The sequence below is a fragment of the Cydia strobilella genome, chromosome 7, assembly GCF_947568885.1.
Source record: "Cydia strobilella chromosome 7, ilCydStro3.1, whole genome shotgun sequence".
NCBI classification, from domain to species: domain Eukaryota; kingdom Metazoa; phylum Arthropoda; class Insecta; order Lepidoptera; family Tortricidae; genus Cydia; species Cydia strobilella.
The window spans coordinates 15362656-15380473 of record NC_086047.1 but is presented as its reverse complement, the minus strand read 5'-3'; the positions used below and the strand labels follow the sequence as shown (position 1 = coordinate 15380473).

At 34.5% G+C, this 17818-nt stretch overlaps 2 protein-coding genes across 2 annotated transcripts in view; one reads left to right on the top strand and one right to left on the bottom strand.

The window, feature by feature from the left end:
- Positions 1 to 17818, top strand: part of LOC134742853 (uncharacterized) — a 273946-nt gene that overhangs the window by 233993 nt on the left and 22135 nt on the right. The window lies entirely within an intron of this gene.
- Positions 1 to 17818, bottom strand: part of LOC134743236 (uncharacterized) — a 33978-nt gene that overhangs the window by 6131 nt on the left and 10029 nt on the right. Inside the window, exon 2 of the mRNA XM_063676643.1 lies at positions 3603 to 3743. Within this exon, the coding sequence (XP_063532713.1) occupies positions 3603 to 3743 (141 nt within the window). The remainder of the gene's footprint in view (positions 1 to 3602; positions 3744 to 17818) is intronic.

Below are 17818 nucleotides of genomic sequence, written 5' to 3'. Positions count from 1 at the left end.
TATTCGTATTCAAGTCAAAGAAAAGTGCTAAATCATTTCCCCAGGTTGCTATTCCTTCTAGTAAAAAGAGCGAGATGGACGAAAGAAAGAGAAATTAAAGTAGACTCTCTCATTGGTCCATTATTTATAACCAATCACAGTCGAATCAAGACAAGGATAGCTTAAATTATACGAAACAGATAATCGATCGGTGATTGGTAGACTAAAAAGCACGACCGCTTTTGATTACGCTCTATTTTGCTATAAAACTAGCACATTTATTCGATTATTTCGTAAACTCTAAGTATCCGACGATAACAATGTTAGTAATTATCGTACTTAACATTAAATCATTTTACGATTTAGACTCACTTGTTTTAGTCACTCGCGCGACATGTTTCGGAGAGCCTAGGTCTCCTTTCTCAAGCACTAATAGTGCGAGCAGCGTTCACGACGACCGTGTGTTGCGTACTGCCGCTGCCGCGCGCCGCATCGCTCGCTGCGCGCGCGCCGAGAAAACCGGTTGGGGGAGGCGCAAGACCTCCCACACACAAACAAGACTAAAACAAGTGAGTCTAAACCGTAAAATGATTTAATATTAGTATGTCTCACAACAGTTTAAATTCGATCGTACTTAACGATGTAACTAACCTAATAAAGTAGGTACTATTGTCATAGGCCTAGCTATACCGTAATAATCGACCGTCGAAATGGTAACAACCCGCGCCTTTGTTCATTAAGATATTGTTATGTGAACGATAACGAGATAGTCAAAATCGATGCAATTATGACCGGATTACGTAATCGACCAATCAGAGCGTTTCTAATAATAAGACGAATTACGATCGATTTTGTCTCCTTATCGTACGAGGGTTCTTTCTCTAATATTTTTGTATTAAAGCGAGGAAGAACGACGGGGAGATCACAGTAGCTCTATAATCAACAAGTCCTCAAGAAACCTAAAGTGATCCAGTAGTTCTGACCTCCAGTTATCCGTGTTAGACAGTATTTTTATATTTGTTCGCGATTAATAAAAGTCAGTTTGCAAGTTCGTAATTAGTTTATTTTCGTATTCTGCGATTCGTCCTGGTCCTTCGAGTGCTGTCGACGTGGGCGGCTGGACCGATCTCGGCAGTAAGAGTGGCGGCGACAGGCATAACCGGCGAACGTTCTCCCTGAGCTACGGGGGCTGTGTTGCGGTCGCGGACTGCAACAACTCCTAATTCAAATTGGCATAATATATATTACGCATAACTTTTAAATTTCATAGCATTATTCCGCATAACTGAGTATGCAATATGTTAATGCGCATGACGTAAATTGTCATAACGATGTCTTGGGAGAAATGTAATAAGCATAACGTTACTTTGCATAATTACTAAATGGTATCAATATAAAAGAAAGCAAAACGATTGTTACGTCACCAAAAAGCGAAATTTGGAAGCAATTGCAGCCAATTTAAATTTAGTTTGGACGGTTTATTTTCCATCCTACCGATTTATAGGTGTAAAGTTTTTTTTTTAATAAATCTAATATTATACAAATAGATATAGGTTCTATTTACCAGTTATAGGTTCTGATAAATGTAATTTTGATTGTATATATTGTATTTATTTATTTAATTCTTAATCTTAGGAGTTAATTAGAATGTGAATTTATATATAATAGGGCTCAAAAAATATATTAGAAGATATGAAAAAGGTTTTATAATTTTAAGGAAAAAATACTACTTATTTCTTCACAGAATTATCAAAAGAACCTGCTCGTTATTATTAACAAAACGGGACTTAATCGTGTACTAAATAATTAATATTTACCCCCGACGTTAAACTGCTGCATGCGCATACCAATTAGGCACCTACCTAGACGCGACGATTATTGAATAATACAGAGACGACTTTTCTGTACTATTCAATAATTTTTGCTCTCCTATTCGCAATGAATGAGATCTCAAGAGCATTCACAAAATAAGAATTTTATTTAATAACTCTTTATAAGTAAATATGAATCGACTAATTATATTATGTGAAGGAACATCACTATTATTTTAGCTTGCCCCCAAACTGAGCGTTTAGACTTATGCCGAATCTGTTACTCATATTATGACAATTAAGTTTTTATCTTTTTTCCTTTAAACATACCATGTGGCGTACCAAATGAAAGGGCTCTGTGAGTAGATCACAAATATATAACATGCTTTAACATTTTCACTACTTGGTCTAACCAATAGGCCAATAGGAATGATTACATGAATCACGAATATATTTTAAAATGTTATGTTTTTACCATAGCAGGGAATATTAGAATGCTGGAAATCATATTTTGTAAGTGTAAATATGCGTAATAAATTAATTAAAAATAATTTAAAAGTATTTAAAATAATGCCCAGCATCACGTGACTGCCAACGCAAATCGGAGCGCGTGACGTCACGTTGTAAGAAACACGCACGGACAAGTTGTCAAACCTGGTGGTAGACCACCAGGTCAGTGCCAGAGGTGGCACTGACAGCAGTTTGTTTATCACATCGTTACGTCATCAAGATCACGTGACAGCTTGGAGCGTTTTTGTGCGATAATTAACAAACTAATTAAAGTAGATTTTTTATTAAAAAATAATGAATAAAAACTATTATTTTTATGCAATAATTACGTGTCTATCTATATAATTAAACCGGTTCTAAAAAATTGTTAACATCCCTAAAAAAACTATGGAAAGTGAAGACAGGGCCTAAGATGGAGCTCACCGGTTCAGTAACAGCCTATAGCTACAGTTGACTTTGAACTGCTATAATTTGACACACCCACCACGCTCGAAAAACATTACCCTCCTTTTTTATACTATGTTATAATATTTTTATTGGAAACGTATTTTTACCCGACTGCATCAGAAGGATGGTAATGTTTTTCGAGCGTATGTATGTATACCATATATGTCCATATTGATATGAGGTGTGGTTGAATTCGCCAGAATTGTGGTAGTGACATAGGCTATATACATTTTGAAAATGGTGCCCTCAAATGAAAGGGGGGGGGGGGGGGGTGTTTTTTGTTTTTCTTACGATAGCGATAGCCGAATACGGGTACCGAATGAAAGCTTGAAAAGACCATTTCAAAAATATATATAAACAGTCGAGTTTTTTGTTTGTTTTAACTTTTAATAATTAAACCGTCCATTTGTACATTGTCTGTATATAATAATAGTAATAATTATTATAAAACATTCTTACACAGATTGACTAAGTCCCACGGTAAGCCCAAGGAAGCTTGTGTTATGGGTACCCAGACAACGATATATATAATATATAAATACTTAAATATATAGAAAACATCCATGACTCAGGAACAAATATCTGTGCTCATCACACAAATAAATGCCCTTACCGGGATTCGAACCCAGGACCATCGGCTTCACAGGCAGGGTCACTACCCACTAGGCCAGCCCGGTCGTCGTATATTTTGTGCAATAGAGTTTAAATAAATAAATATTACACCGATACCTGTAAAACTTCTTTCAAATATATCTGACATAACATTATTTTTAGAGTCTGAAGCCCTTAGTTCAGTAAGCTTTTATTGCAGGTGTAGTTGAAATACTTCAAATTGCGTACAAAAGCAAAACTAACCAGAGGAAGAACGCCGGTGCGTCCAGAAAGCTGGGGCGTTGTGAACGGCGGGCTTTTCAGGAACTTCGCCGCCTCTTCGGGCGAGATGTCGATCTCAAACACGTTGTAGTTTGGGTTGGGAGCTGCGAATGACAGCGCCACCTGTAAAAACATAATTATAATCGTTTAAAGTAATATACAGGGCGTCCCAAGACTATGCGACATGAAGGAAAAGTATCTTAAATATCGTAGATGGGATATTTTACTGAAAAAATACTGTTATTTTTAAAAGTTAGTAATACTGCATTCAAATATTTTCTCAAAATTACTTGCTTCGTCTGGGAATCGAACCGACTTAAATGTGTTAAAAAACAATCACAACCCGTATTTTTATGATGTCAATCGAAAGAATGGATGAAAAATAATAATTCTTCATAGTATCTTAAAACATAGGAATAACGTAAAATAATCATTTTAATCAAATTAAAAACATACTTGAAAGTTAAAACTGCCGAAGTCAATTGAGTATTTTTTGTATATTAATTAATTAAATGCGAAGTTTTATCATTTTATCTTCACGTGCACTAGTTTATAATAAGGAAAGCTATGCCCTGAAAGTCGTTTTTTAAGTGAGTACTTATTTTCGAATAATCAATGCTATCTATGGAATGATAATATCGCTATTTTTCGAACGTCGTCATCGGCAATAAATTATAATTCTTGAAATTTGAATCAAACATTTTATTACCTTATTCCTCTTTTTTAGATGCTATGTCACTTAAGAAGAATTATTACTTTTTGTCCATTCTTTCGATTGGCATCATTAAAATACGATTTTTTCTCACATTTAAGTCGATTCGATTGCCAGACGAAGCAAAAATTTATTAGAAAATCTTTGAATTCAGTATTACTAATTTTCAAAAATAACATAAAGTCTTCTTTCAGCAAAATGTCCTATCTACGATATTTAAGGTACTTTCCCTTTTTGTCGCATTGTCTTGGGACGCCCTGTATTTAGTTTAACCTATACATGAAACTAACTACGTTTCTAATATTGGTCACTTTCTTTTCATATGTAAAGGTTCCTTGGGGACTAGCTCGATGGGTTTTTAAAATATAAGAAACTTTTTGTTTATTTTAGGTATTGGTATTACATACCAAAAATAGTTCAACAATACGTCATTTCACTTCATAAGTTTATTTCGTATTACTTACATCATAATCATAGCAGCAAACTGAGATCATCTTCAGTCCTCAGTGCAGTAGTTATAAGTGTTGACTCCTTAACTTTGCTTTAAAATTAATGAATCAGAATTAAGTTAAAAAGTTTAAAAACAAAAAAAAAATGTGAAAAAAACTACCAGTCATTGTCAATTCTATAATATGATAACATCTCTTCGATCTGTTTTATCATACATATACAAAATATTAATAAACATGTTGAATCTTCAGACTTAATACAAAATGAATGGTTAGAAACTTAAAAGACGCAAATAAAAAACACATCCTATTCGCTGGACGAGATTTACGTTAGCATAATCAGCATAAAACAACCATAACAATGACCAATAGTAAAAACAGCTTGATATAATCCATCGAACTTAAGTAATAATAAAGACGTATCAAATAAATGGAGGATGCGAAAACATTCATTCAAGAACCGGATAGTTCACATGACGTATCGACCTTATATGCGTTGCTGGTTGCTGATTAACATACGAGTAAATATGTGCGTCACCGCACCGCGGCTAACATTGACTTTATGTATGTCTAGACGGTCGTGGAGATGACTAAACATACAAAAATAATAATAAGCTGAGAGCTTTATTAAGATCGAACTGGTTAGGATGAAAATGGCAACTAAAAAGTGAAAGAACTTGAAGATACCTATAGTAAACAACTTGCATGACCGAAGTAGAACTCTTCCTTATTCTTTTAACTAATACCTACTGTGTTGCAACTTAGTGCTAACAACACAAATAAAAATTGCAATGAGTAGCCTCCTGAAAATGCGCTAACTATAAGAAAATATATGGTAATAAACCTAATCTTCGTATATTAAATAGTTTGTTCAAAATATTCGTATAATGCGAGAGGAATATCAGCTCAATAGATTTCTGAAGTACCATTTCCTAGCTGATAATATGTAAACCTTTTAAATTTATGGGGATAAGATTGAACCACGTAAAATGAAATCTTGAGCGTTGCGAGGGTTTTTAAGCACTGAAGAAAATATTAACTGTAAACAAAATCAAATCCAAATGAAAGTCATTCAAAATTATCAGTGTGTATGTCAATGTATAAAATGTTTATAAATACATGAGGTTTTCCAATGATCAGTTAGTCCATAGTTGGATTTCACTTAAATCGGCCCAACCCATCAACAATGTCTAAAATTTTTAAATTCACATGCGGTCCAGACTCAAACTAGGTTTCTGAACCGTCGCCGAAATAAACACCCAAAACAAATCTGAGGCATTCACATGCAAACTATTGTGGGAACTAGGATTGAGTTCTACTTTTTCTATTGTTAATTGATATTGTAGGCACTTAGGACCTGAAAGACTGTCTTCGAAGAACCCATTCTCCGATCTTCGTAATATCTCGTTTTATTTATGAAATTGAAACCTCAATTTCAAACAGAGACACACTGCACATTAGACATTAGGAAAACTTGGTCAGACTATGTATATCTACATATTTTTTTCTCTATTAAAAAAGTTAAAAAAATAGTTAGTAAACCTATGCTGGCATTAATGCTGTAAATCAATCAGTTCGTTGCCCTTGAACCCCCAAAGAATAATTTATCATTGTAGTTTTTGCATTCGTCGTGAAGACGGATGACTGTTAATCAAATAATGCATAATGCTCAATCTAAAACAATTTGCTACGGTATTCAAATAAGGAATTTTGCTTGTTATGAATGAACCGTATGCCACATTTTTTTTACCATAAATATTAAATATCTTAGGCCTATTTCGACTACTTATATTTTGGTATTGTTTGACCTAACTTGATTGCTTTTGGGAATCAAGTTTAATGAAATTATTTGTTTTGCACACATAGTAAGGATAATAATTATACTCGTAGTAGCATTTCATGTCTCATTTCCACGGTACCTTTAATTAAGATAAATATATCCTTTGATATATATATATCTCGCGCACGATTCATGCGATAAGCTGTGCTGGAGGTTCAAAGATTGGTTTTATAAAGACTGTTTTTATATTACTATTTATTATTTCTACAGAAAAGAGCTTTAATTTCCGCTCGGCTGAATGATCCTTTACCATTACATTACATACGCTAGGCAAACGTTATTCATCTCCAAGGGCGGAGGGCCTGCCATCTTGTGGCCTGAATCGGAACCATAAACATGTACATTGACACTTCACGCCAAAGCAAGTGCTGCCATCTTGTGGGCTACTTTGGAAGCATAAACTAGACATTTACGCCTCGCGCCAAAAATCTGACGTCTCCTGTGCTGCCCCCTACAGTTTATGCACGCTCCCTATCGGTCACTTGCATATATATTTTATGATTATGTATGCTTGTTTGGATCTATTAAAATATAGTTAAATCTGGTTTTAATCATGCTGAAGGTAAGTTTCTATCAATATTTTACATTATGGTAAAAAAGATACGTTATTAAAATATACATATCTAAGTAAAAGTTGGCGGAGTTGTTATATAGGTATATTTATAGCATTTTAGTATCGTCGGAAGGCCATTACACAATTGATGAACCTAAAGTAAAGTGCAAATGTTTATTTTTGTAAAAATCGGTTAAGAAAATATCAGGCTATATTCTGTTCTACGTAGAGTTCCGTAGACACTTCTATTACCCACACTAAAAATATATTTTTTATTTTGTCTGAGTTATTGATCACTTATTACATACATTTAGATTTACTTACCTGTGCTAAATTTAATTAGAATTTTTTAGTAAGTAAGCTAAGCTAATATAATCTAAGCTGCAGATAGATAGACATTAGAATACTTAGATAAACAATAAATAAATATTATAGGACAATTATACTCAGACCGACCTAGTCCTACGGCAAGCTCAATAAGGCTTGTGTTGTGGGCACTAGATGGCGATATATATAATACATAGGTATAATAAATACTTATATACATAGAAAACATCCATAACTCAGCATCAAATATTTATGATAAACACACTAATTGCCCTTACCAGGATTCGAACCCGGGACCTCCTGCTTCGCAGGCAGGGTCACTAGGCTAGGAGGCTGATAGTTTGGCGCCGCATTACTGCCGCGATTAATTATGAGGTTCATTCAGTCACTCATTTTATCAAGGAAATTAACACAGACGAGGCCGAAACAGTAATGCAGCTACATCCTAACGTCCTCTTTCAAAAACATTTTGCCACAAACCGCACGAGGCGCACGACTCATTAGCTTATGGTTGTGGCAAATATACGGTTATGTGACGATTTGATAGTGAAGTGCTAATAAACTAATAACCGCCAAGTTGTGCCATTGCTACTGCATACAGTGCATACATACCTGCAATCTACATAAGTGCAAGAAATAACAATTGTATTTTACTTAATTTAATGATGTGAAAATGGCAGTAATATCTAATAATATCTATATGCCATTATTTGTGAACGAAATCGTTTTCTTGGAAAGTCCCTCGTAATAAAAAAGTACCTAATAATCTAATTATATTCAAATGCTGTTTCTGTGCAGACGCAACTATTATGTACTATAACGTCGTCTAGTACTCTCAACATAAACCTTATTATTGAGCTAATCGTGGGTCATCGGTCGATTTCTGATTTAATACATTTTATGTACAAACTAGCGACCCGCCGCGGCTTCGCACAGGTAGTTCAACTAGTTTACACAAAACCTTTACAAATTATATATCTCTTGAATCACAGACGGACAGACAGCGGCAAGCGACTTTGTTATATACTATGTAGTGATGTCCATGCTATATTTGTGGATCCCGCCCTGTACCTACATGTCGGTTTAATTAATTGATTAATTAATTAATTAATCACTACATAGTATAAAATAAAACAAAGTCGCTTTCCGCTGTCTGTCTGTCCCTATGTATGCTTAGATCTTAAAATTACGCAACGGATTTTGATGCGGTATTCACCTATCAATAGAGTCATTCTTGAGGAATGTGTCAGTGTATAATGTGTGTATAATTAAGCCGGGGCGGGTCGCTAGTACCTAATAAGTTAATCAAAATCTAATAATATTTTAATTATATGTTCTTGAGAAGATCTGAACCTTATTGGAGCAATCTTCATCAACCTGACAACGTTCGAATACGGATTGGAAATAAAATAAATTATTTGTGATGCCATCATCCTATGACCTATGAATCACTATATAGGACATTAAGGATATTTTCGAATTAATATACATACATATTATATTAGTCCTTGAACTGGCTAAAATACGAATTACCTAAAGCAATAAAACTACTGTTTTTTTTATTGTCAGCTCATTGTTATGTCTTAAAGATGAGAATATTTACTATATACCTCAATAGGGATGTTGATAATTTTTTAGAGCTGTTTACATTTTATAGATAGACACGTAAATATTGCAAAAAAAAATATTTATTAATTTTTAATAAAAAATCGACTAATTAGTTTAGTGTTTAAATTTCGCGCAAAAACGCTCCAAGCTGTCACGTGATCTTGATGACGTAACGATGTGATAAACAAACTGCTGTCAGTGTCAGAGGACCACCAGGTTTGATAACTTGTCTGTGCGTGTTTCTCACACCGTGACGTCACGCGCTCCGTTTTGCGTTTGCAGTCACGTGATGCTGGGCATTATTTTAAATACTTTTATTTAATTTATTAAGTATATTTACACTTACAAAATATGATTTTCAGCATTCTCTGTTATTATGGTAAAAACATAACATTTTATATATTCGCGATTCATGTCAACATCTCTATTCATATATTATAATCCGATCGTTTGATAAAAAAGATGGATAGGTATAAGAATAAATAGATAGACATTTTTTTATCGCGTATATATATATATATATATATATCTTTACTTGAAAATAATTGTAGTGTGTAACTAGCCTTATGAACCGATTTTGCATGTACAACCAGCCTTAAAGTTTGTAGTCTATGATTGTTCATTATTTTAGTATGTGGGTATTTTTGCACTTTGTAATTTTTCCTCAGTCACCCGTTGACCACGAACGCTGTAAAGAGTTCGAAACGTCGGGATGTATTATAAATTCAATATACGCGATATAATCCGTTTTCATAGTTTTATTTCATGAGTAACTATCGCGGTAACCGAAGACAATATTAGATAGACATAGTTAAGTTAGGTGAGCTTTTTCCACAACACCAGCCAAAGCCAAAAAGTTCAGCTGATATTGACTCTTCTATATAGCCTTTACGTATACTTTAAGTAAAATTAGTTAGGTACCTAGTTAATACTGCATAAATACGCAATTTACGCTGTGTAAATACACCGTAATTAAATTTCATTATAATTTCATCCCGACCCCTTCAGGTTAAGACGTACAAAAGTGGACGACTGTCCTGAAACCGCCTTTCCTTACAAACGTAGTCCCCATTCTCCTCTTTGGATATTAACATACTTGAAAATATGTTTACACAATTTAATGTCCGCTCGTTTGGTTTTTTAGATTTTTTAATTATTATATTAATTTGACGACCGGTCTGGCCTAGTGGGTAGTTACCCTGCCTGTGAAGCCGATGGTCCTGGGTTCGAATCCCGGTAAGGGCATTTATTTGTGTGATGAGCACAGATATTTGTTCCCGAGTCATGGGTGTTTTCTATGTATTTAAGTATTTATATATTATATATATCGTTGTCTGAGTACCCATAACACAAGCCTCCTTGGGCTTACCGTGGGACTTGGTCAATCTGTGTAAGAATGTCCTATAATATTTATTTATTTATTTATTTATTTATTATATGTAGTAGTAGTAGTAAATCACTTTATTGTACAAAACAAAAATTGTTAATGCGAGCTTATCCCTATAATATTATATGATATTTAGGACCTTTTAAATTTTTTATGGCATTCGCTTTTCGTATCTCCTAACTTATAATAATTAAAAAATCGAAAAATCAAACAAGCGGTCATAGTTATGTTTCAAGTTCATAAAATTGTGAATTTTTTTTTTCATAATTAAAAAAAAAATTATGATGAATAGGCAAGCGTTTGACCACGATCCCACCTGATGGTAAGTGATGATGCGGTTTACGGTGGAGCACGCTTACCTATGAGATACCTATTAGATATCCAGTGAGAAAAGTGTGGACTATACGTTTGTATGGAAAAGTGATCGTCCTCTTTCCTCTTAAACTGAATTAAAGGATATACTTACCAATATTTCGTCGCTTATTATGTTTCCTATATGTGACGTTTTCAACCAAAAGGTACCACATTGTCGCTTGTTGATAAGGTTGATTTCTAATTTTAGCTATATGGAAATAGCGCCTTACTGACAAGCGACAATAAGTACCCTTTTGGTTAAAAATGTCACATATAAATTCAGTTATTGATTTGTAAATCTATTGAAAATAAAATCACTTTCCGACAAAGATTTTAGTTGTATGGTGGTTGTATATGACTTAGATTAAATAAGCTTCTTTTCTGCAACGACTTTATAAAGTGGACTTTGAGCGGCGACGTACGCAGAACACTGCGAAACAGGAACGAATCACGAGCACTACATTCGATAATGTGTGGTAGGAAAATTTAAAGGTTTTGTGGTCAAAACTAAAGTAGATAACTTAAGATGATATTTATAATGAACCTCGGAAGCCACTGGGAATCTGAGTCGGGACCATTTCGTGGCTTATATTATTTATGTTGTGTTTCCTATGTACGTGTTTTCCTCTTTTTTGCCACGAATAAACGCTATCTATCTATCTATCTATCTATCTATCTATCTATAATTATGCGTGCACATTTGCTACGAGTTACAACTGTAAATTTAAATACGATACGTTTACGTTTAATTATTTCACTTGTACTTTTTCTGACCAGCTTTTAATTGTAGCCCAATTTGTAAATCTTATTTGGTTACTTCTTCCCATCAGTTGTGCGTTAACTTAGTCGCACCAGCCTAAGTATGTAACATTGCAAATATTGTATTTTTTTAAAGTTAGACTATGATAAGTGCAACGATTTTTATAGCACACGCAGCGCAAGTGTTATTTATACGTCATAATTTCATAGAAGTTTGACGTTTAAAATAACACTTGCACTGCGTATGCGATCAAAATCGTTGTAGAATTATCTTGGTCTAACTAGATAATCGAAACTCAAGGTTTGCCAGCGAGCTATGGAGCGTAGTATATTAGGTGTTCGTAGAACTGATCGAATCAGAAACACGGAACTACGCTCCAGAACTAGAGTTGCAGATGTAGGCGTCAAGACCGCTAAGCTTAAGTGGGACTGGGCGGGACATGTCTGTCGCATGCACCCGGAAAGATGGGCCAAAATGGTTACTGAGTGGGACCCACGGAGCACCATAGACGGTGCAGGCCGGGGTTCAGGCAGACCAAAAAGGAGATGGCGGGACGACTTGGACGCATTCTACCCCAAATGGTGGGAAAATGGCGATGACAGGGTCGAGTGGAGAAAACGAGGGGAGGCCTTTGCCCAGCAGTGGGACACCAAAATTGGCTAATAAAAAAAAATAAAAAAAACTAGATAATCACGCGTGGAGGCATCGACAAACGCCAAAAGAAAAGAAAAAAATGTTTCATGATCTGATGCTACGAAAAGTCACGTGACTATTTCCAATATTTCCATACATTATGTGAGTTTCGAATGGCGTTTTCTATCAACGATTGACATCTTGGCTAGGCTTCCTGAAATAAGAATTTGGAACAAAAAGTAACTGATAAGTCTGTGTCGTCATTTAACAAAACATTGTAAGATTGTCAATTACTTATGCCACACGTTATGCCTTTGCAATTCAGTTTTTATTAAATGTATTATTTATTTATGCTGATGGTCAATAGGCTACTTCTGTAGCTAGTACTACTATAATGTATGGAAATGAAAGAATATAATACTCACTAGGAGAAGAACAATAACTCCACACAAAACAAAAAAAGCCGGCCAAGTGCGAGTCGGACTCGCGCACCGTAGGTTCCGTACATTACACAATTTAAACAATGTATTTTTATGTGAAACGTGAGTGAAAGGTAAATTCATACATCATATATATTTTTTTACTTTTATCATTCTCTTATTTTAGAAGTTAGAGAGGGGGGGGGGACACGTTTTACCACTTTGGAAGCGTCTCTCGCGCACTATTCAGTTTTGAAAAAAATGATATTAGAAACCTTAATATCATTTTTGAAGACCTATCCATATATACCCCACACGTACCACACGAGTTTCAGTTCTAAGTATGGGGAACCCCCAAAATTTATTGTTTTTTTTTTCTATTTTTGAGTGAAAATCTTAATGCGGTTCACAGAATACATCTACTTACCAAGTTTCAACAGTATAGTTCTTATAGTTTCGGAAAAAAGTGGTTGTGACATACGGACGGACAGACAGACAGACATGACGAATCCATAAGGGTTCCGTTTTTTGCCATTTGGTTACGGAACCCTAAAAATGCTCCTTTCAAAAAGTTCGTTTATACTAGTGGCACCCTCGTTGTTTACCAAAGGAATGAAGTTGCAAACCGGTTTAAAAAAAACCTGTTTACCTGTTTAGCCTGGCGAGATTGGTCAGTATAATTTTTGTTGATAAACATTGTTGTCTACATAAACGAAATATATGAAAGATGCAAATAAGTACCTCAAGGACAGACTATTAAAATACTCTTAATGTTAAAATATGGTAAAAATCTGTTTTAGTGTACAGCCTATTTAGTATTACAATTTGATGACAGTCATAAGGAATTCAATTTGAGCGCCGTAATCATTGTGTTTCTCTCATCATCAGCACGACTACTTGGAGAGGTGTTTTTATCAAGTTATCCATTTTTCCATAATTATATTTTTAATCAAACAACCCTATATAATTATATGTAGTTATGTATCTAGATGCGCGTGTAGTTATTTTTCGTTTTTGTAATGTGTTTTGGTAACCTTTCATACACTCCTCACTTTGGCAAAGTAAACTGTGTGTTTGGTAACTTTCGTACATGTTAATCGCTTATTTATATATGTTGTATGTTTGTATCCGAATATTTGTAATGTTTTCACGGTTATTTCATGTGTTTCATGCTTAAAAATTGCAATATTCTTAATTTGTTATATTCAGCACCCTGTACGGCAGGGTCTTTTTAGGTTATCTGTCATACCCGTATGATTACGTGGTAAACACTGCAAATATGTTTTTTTTTAATTTTCCTTGTAATGCTATTATGTAAGTTTATCAAGATTTATGATTTTATAGATATTATAACAGTTTACATATTATGTTATACCGTCTGTTAAGTGATAATACAACTCGAGAAGACCACAAAGGTCGGTCGCGATCAGGAATATGTACATTATTGTTTTATTGTAATTACTAATTACTAGCGACCCGCCCCGGCTTCGCACGGGTAGTTTAACTAATTTACACAAAACCTTTACAAGTTATACAAATACCTTCCTATTGAATCACTATCTATTTAAAAAAACCTCATAAAGATCAGTTGCGTAGTTTTAAAGATAGGGCATACATAGGGACAGACGACAACGTAGTAAAAGCCATGTGGCAACTAATAAAAGAGCGCACGAACAAAAATCAAATACGCACTCGACAAAACATAGAACTAGCGATCCATAATAAACTTACGTCCGATCCTAAAACTGTATCGAATAACTTCAACACATTTTTGCGACCGTGGGCTCGGCCAGCGGCGGCAACCCACCGCGCAGCCGGCCTGTAATTCTACCCACCGTAAACACATTTTATTTGACCCCGGTATACCCCGAAGAAATTAAATCAATAATAATTAAACTTAAAAATAAAGTAAATCATGGAATAGACGAGTTGCCACCAATTCTTTTCAAAAAATGTGTAGAAGAACTAACTTTCCCCTTATACCTTTTAATAAACCAATCCTTTAGCACAGGAACCTTCCCGGACCTTCTAAAAAAATCTTTAATCAAGCCAATATACAAAAAAGGATCCAAAACAGACCCTAATAATTACCGCCCAGTGGCTCTCTTGCCAACGACTTCCAAGATATTCGAATCCGCAATGAATAAACGCTTATACTCCTTTTGCGAAAAATATAGCATCTTTGACGACGCGTAAAACGGGTTCCGTAAAAACAGATCTACGACCTTAGCAGTATTCAAATACGTTCAAGATATATTGACTACAATAAACGATAAAAAATACGCTATCGGAATACTGTTAGATATGTCCAAGGCCTACGACATGGTTCAACATGATATACTCTTAAATAAACTTTGGGGAATAGGGGTGAGGGGAATCACACACAAATGGTTTGCATCTTATCTAAAAAATAGAGAACAATACGTAGAAATTGAAAATGTCGACTTGAAACACGAGAAATTAAACGCGCTCGATCTGACGTACACAACATGACCCATTCCATCCCCCAGGGTGGAGTACTCGCATGCTTGTTATTTTCAATATATATTAACGACATTCCAAAACTTATAAAAAACGACTATTCTTGCGTTCTCTTCGCAGATGACATATCTCTCCTTACTTCATGCAAAGACAGTATGAGCATCAATAATGAAATAAACCTAACACTAACTCCATTGATAGAATGGATGGAAGACCACAACCTAAAATTAAACATATCCACGCATCAAAAAAACCCTCTAGACTTAAAAGTAACGTTTAACGGCATGGACTTGGAATGCGTAGGGACAGCAACACTGTTAGGGTTTGATATTGATACTAATATGAATTGGAAAAAGCATATTGCCAAATTAAAAACAAAACTGTCATCTTTTATTTATGCATTGAAAGAGCTTAAGAGAACGACAGATTTCCAGTCCGCGCTTACCGCATACTATGCCTATGCCTACTCATGGCTTAAGTTTGGTATAATACTATGGGGAAATAGTACGGATGTGAAAGACCTATTTATACTTCAAAAAAATGCATAAGAATTTTAGCTAATATTTACTGCCCAGAACGCTGTTTACAATATTTTAGGGAATATAAACTTCTTACGCTGACCTCTTTATACATCTTGGAAATGGGTAAATTTGTTAGGGACAACCCAAACCTGTTTACCTATATCCAAGATCAGCCGCGACGATATGAATCCCGATTTAAAAATAACCTAGGCTCTAATTTAAAATTATACAGCTCAAGTCCGTACGCCATGGCAATAAAAGTATACAACAGAATAGATAAGACTATAAAAGCAGAACAATGTAACAAAACATTCTTGACTACACTTAAAACTTACTTGATTGACAAATGCTACTACACTCTAGAAGATTTTTTTACAGATCCGTCTGATTAGTTACACCACTATTTTTGTGCACTAATTTTAAATTTTAAATTTGGATAATATTGTAGATAAGGTTAAATTGAATCAAATTATTGACATATTGCACTCTAATATTAATCTTATTTCTAAAACATTTACATTCTTATTATTTTAATACTTATATAATTTGACATCACTTAATAATAATTATTTGCCCGTTTATTTTTGTTTGTACTGACAATTATCTGATTCAATTCGGCTTATATGTATAAAAACTACTAAATTGACCTACTTTTATATTATACACATAGATTTAAGATTAGATCCTAAGTATGCATGTAATATTGCTATGCACCCACGGGGTCCATGTGGAACTACCAATGATTTGTAATACCTATAAAACCATGGTTGCAATATTTAAATAAATATGAATATGACGAACGGACAGATAGCGGAAAGCGACTTTGTTTTATACTATGTAGTGATTTATAAGTTGTCAATTTTTTAAAGGATAACATATAAGTAATTAAATTAATGATTCTTATATATGTTCAGTAGGTACTTAAGCAATTAAAACAATTAATTTGTACAGGGTGTACAGTCACCTGCAATAATATGTTACACGACGAAAGCCGCAAATATATCTGACACGATCTTATTTGTAGAGCCATAAGAGCGTGTCACATATTTTTGCGGCCTTCGAAGAGTAACATTTATTATTGCAGGTTACAAGCCCATGCCTCTACCAAACAAGGTTGCTAATACGGACAAGGTGACCTGTAGGTAGGTACATAACACATGAATGTTAAAAAATAACGTTCGCAGTCCAATTTTAAAACCGAATACCCACTGATGATGTCATACTAAATGTTATTCAAATAATTTTCAAATTTCTAGTCCAAACCGAGTTTGGACTAACAAATGATTAATATACCTACTTCTTAACATGCTATCTGCAACAATCGAATTTAGATGAATCTATCTACATATGCAAAACCAACTTCGCAACGGCGTATTTTGTTTTCCAGACCGTTCAAATATAGTCCTAATATATTTGCAACAATGGAGAAATTACAAAAACTGCAAACATTTTCGCGAAGCCATTAAGATGGTTATATACCAGAATATAATAATATATCTAAATTTTGGGATCGACCTTGACTTTGAATTTTTATACTAGACCAGACACACGCTGTATTATGAATATGCAAATAAACCGAACACGTCTATTCTACGTGTAAGATGTCATCTATTTAATGAACGGAGTTACTTATCTGAGTATTGCCATTCTGTATATTCTTGCAGCCGAAGTAATAGGGTAGTTATTTTTTTTATATAGTTTCAATCGATCAGGTTTGTTTTGAGGATCAAATGTCTGTATGGGACCCATTGTCTTAAAGCAATACAAAAGTCACAAATGATGGTCAAAGTCTGGCATCGCCACTTTACTGAGCAAATGCTCCACGGAGTAGGATGGAGATGGCAAGTGGGCGTTCCCGTCTATCCGACAGTTAGTAGCGACCGACTTACTTTATGCACAGACTATGCTCAGTTGTTGTGTAAACTTCATGCTCGAATGACATTCACGTCGTACGTACGCTCGTCTAACAAAAATTGATAATTAAATTTAAAATGCCGTATTGTGCAGTATTAAGCTGCAGAAATCACAGCGGTTTAAAAAATCTTTCACGTGGAGGTATTTCCTATCACCGGTGGTTATTTATTTAAATATAATCCGATAAATACGAAAAATCTGTTTATTTTGCATTATTTACGAATGTTCGTTAAGTAAATC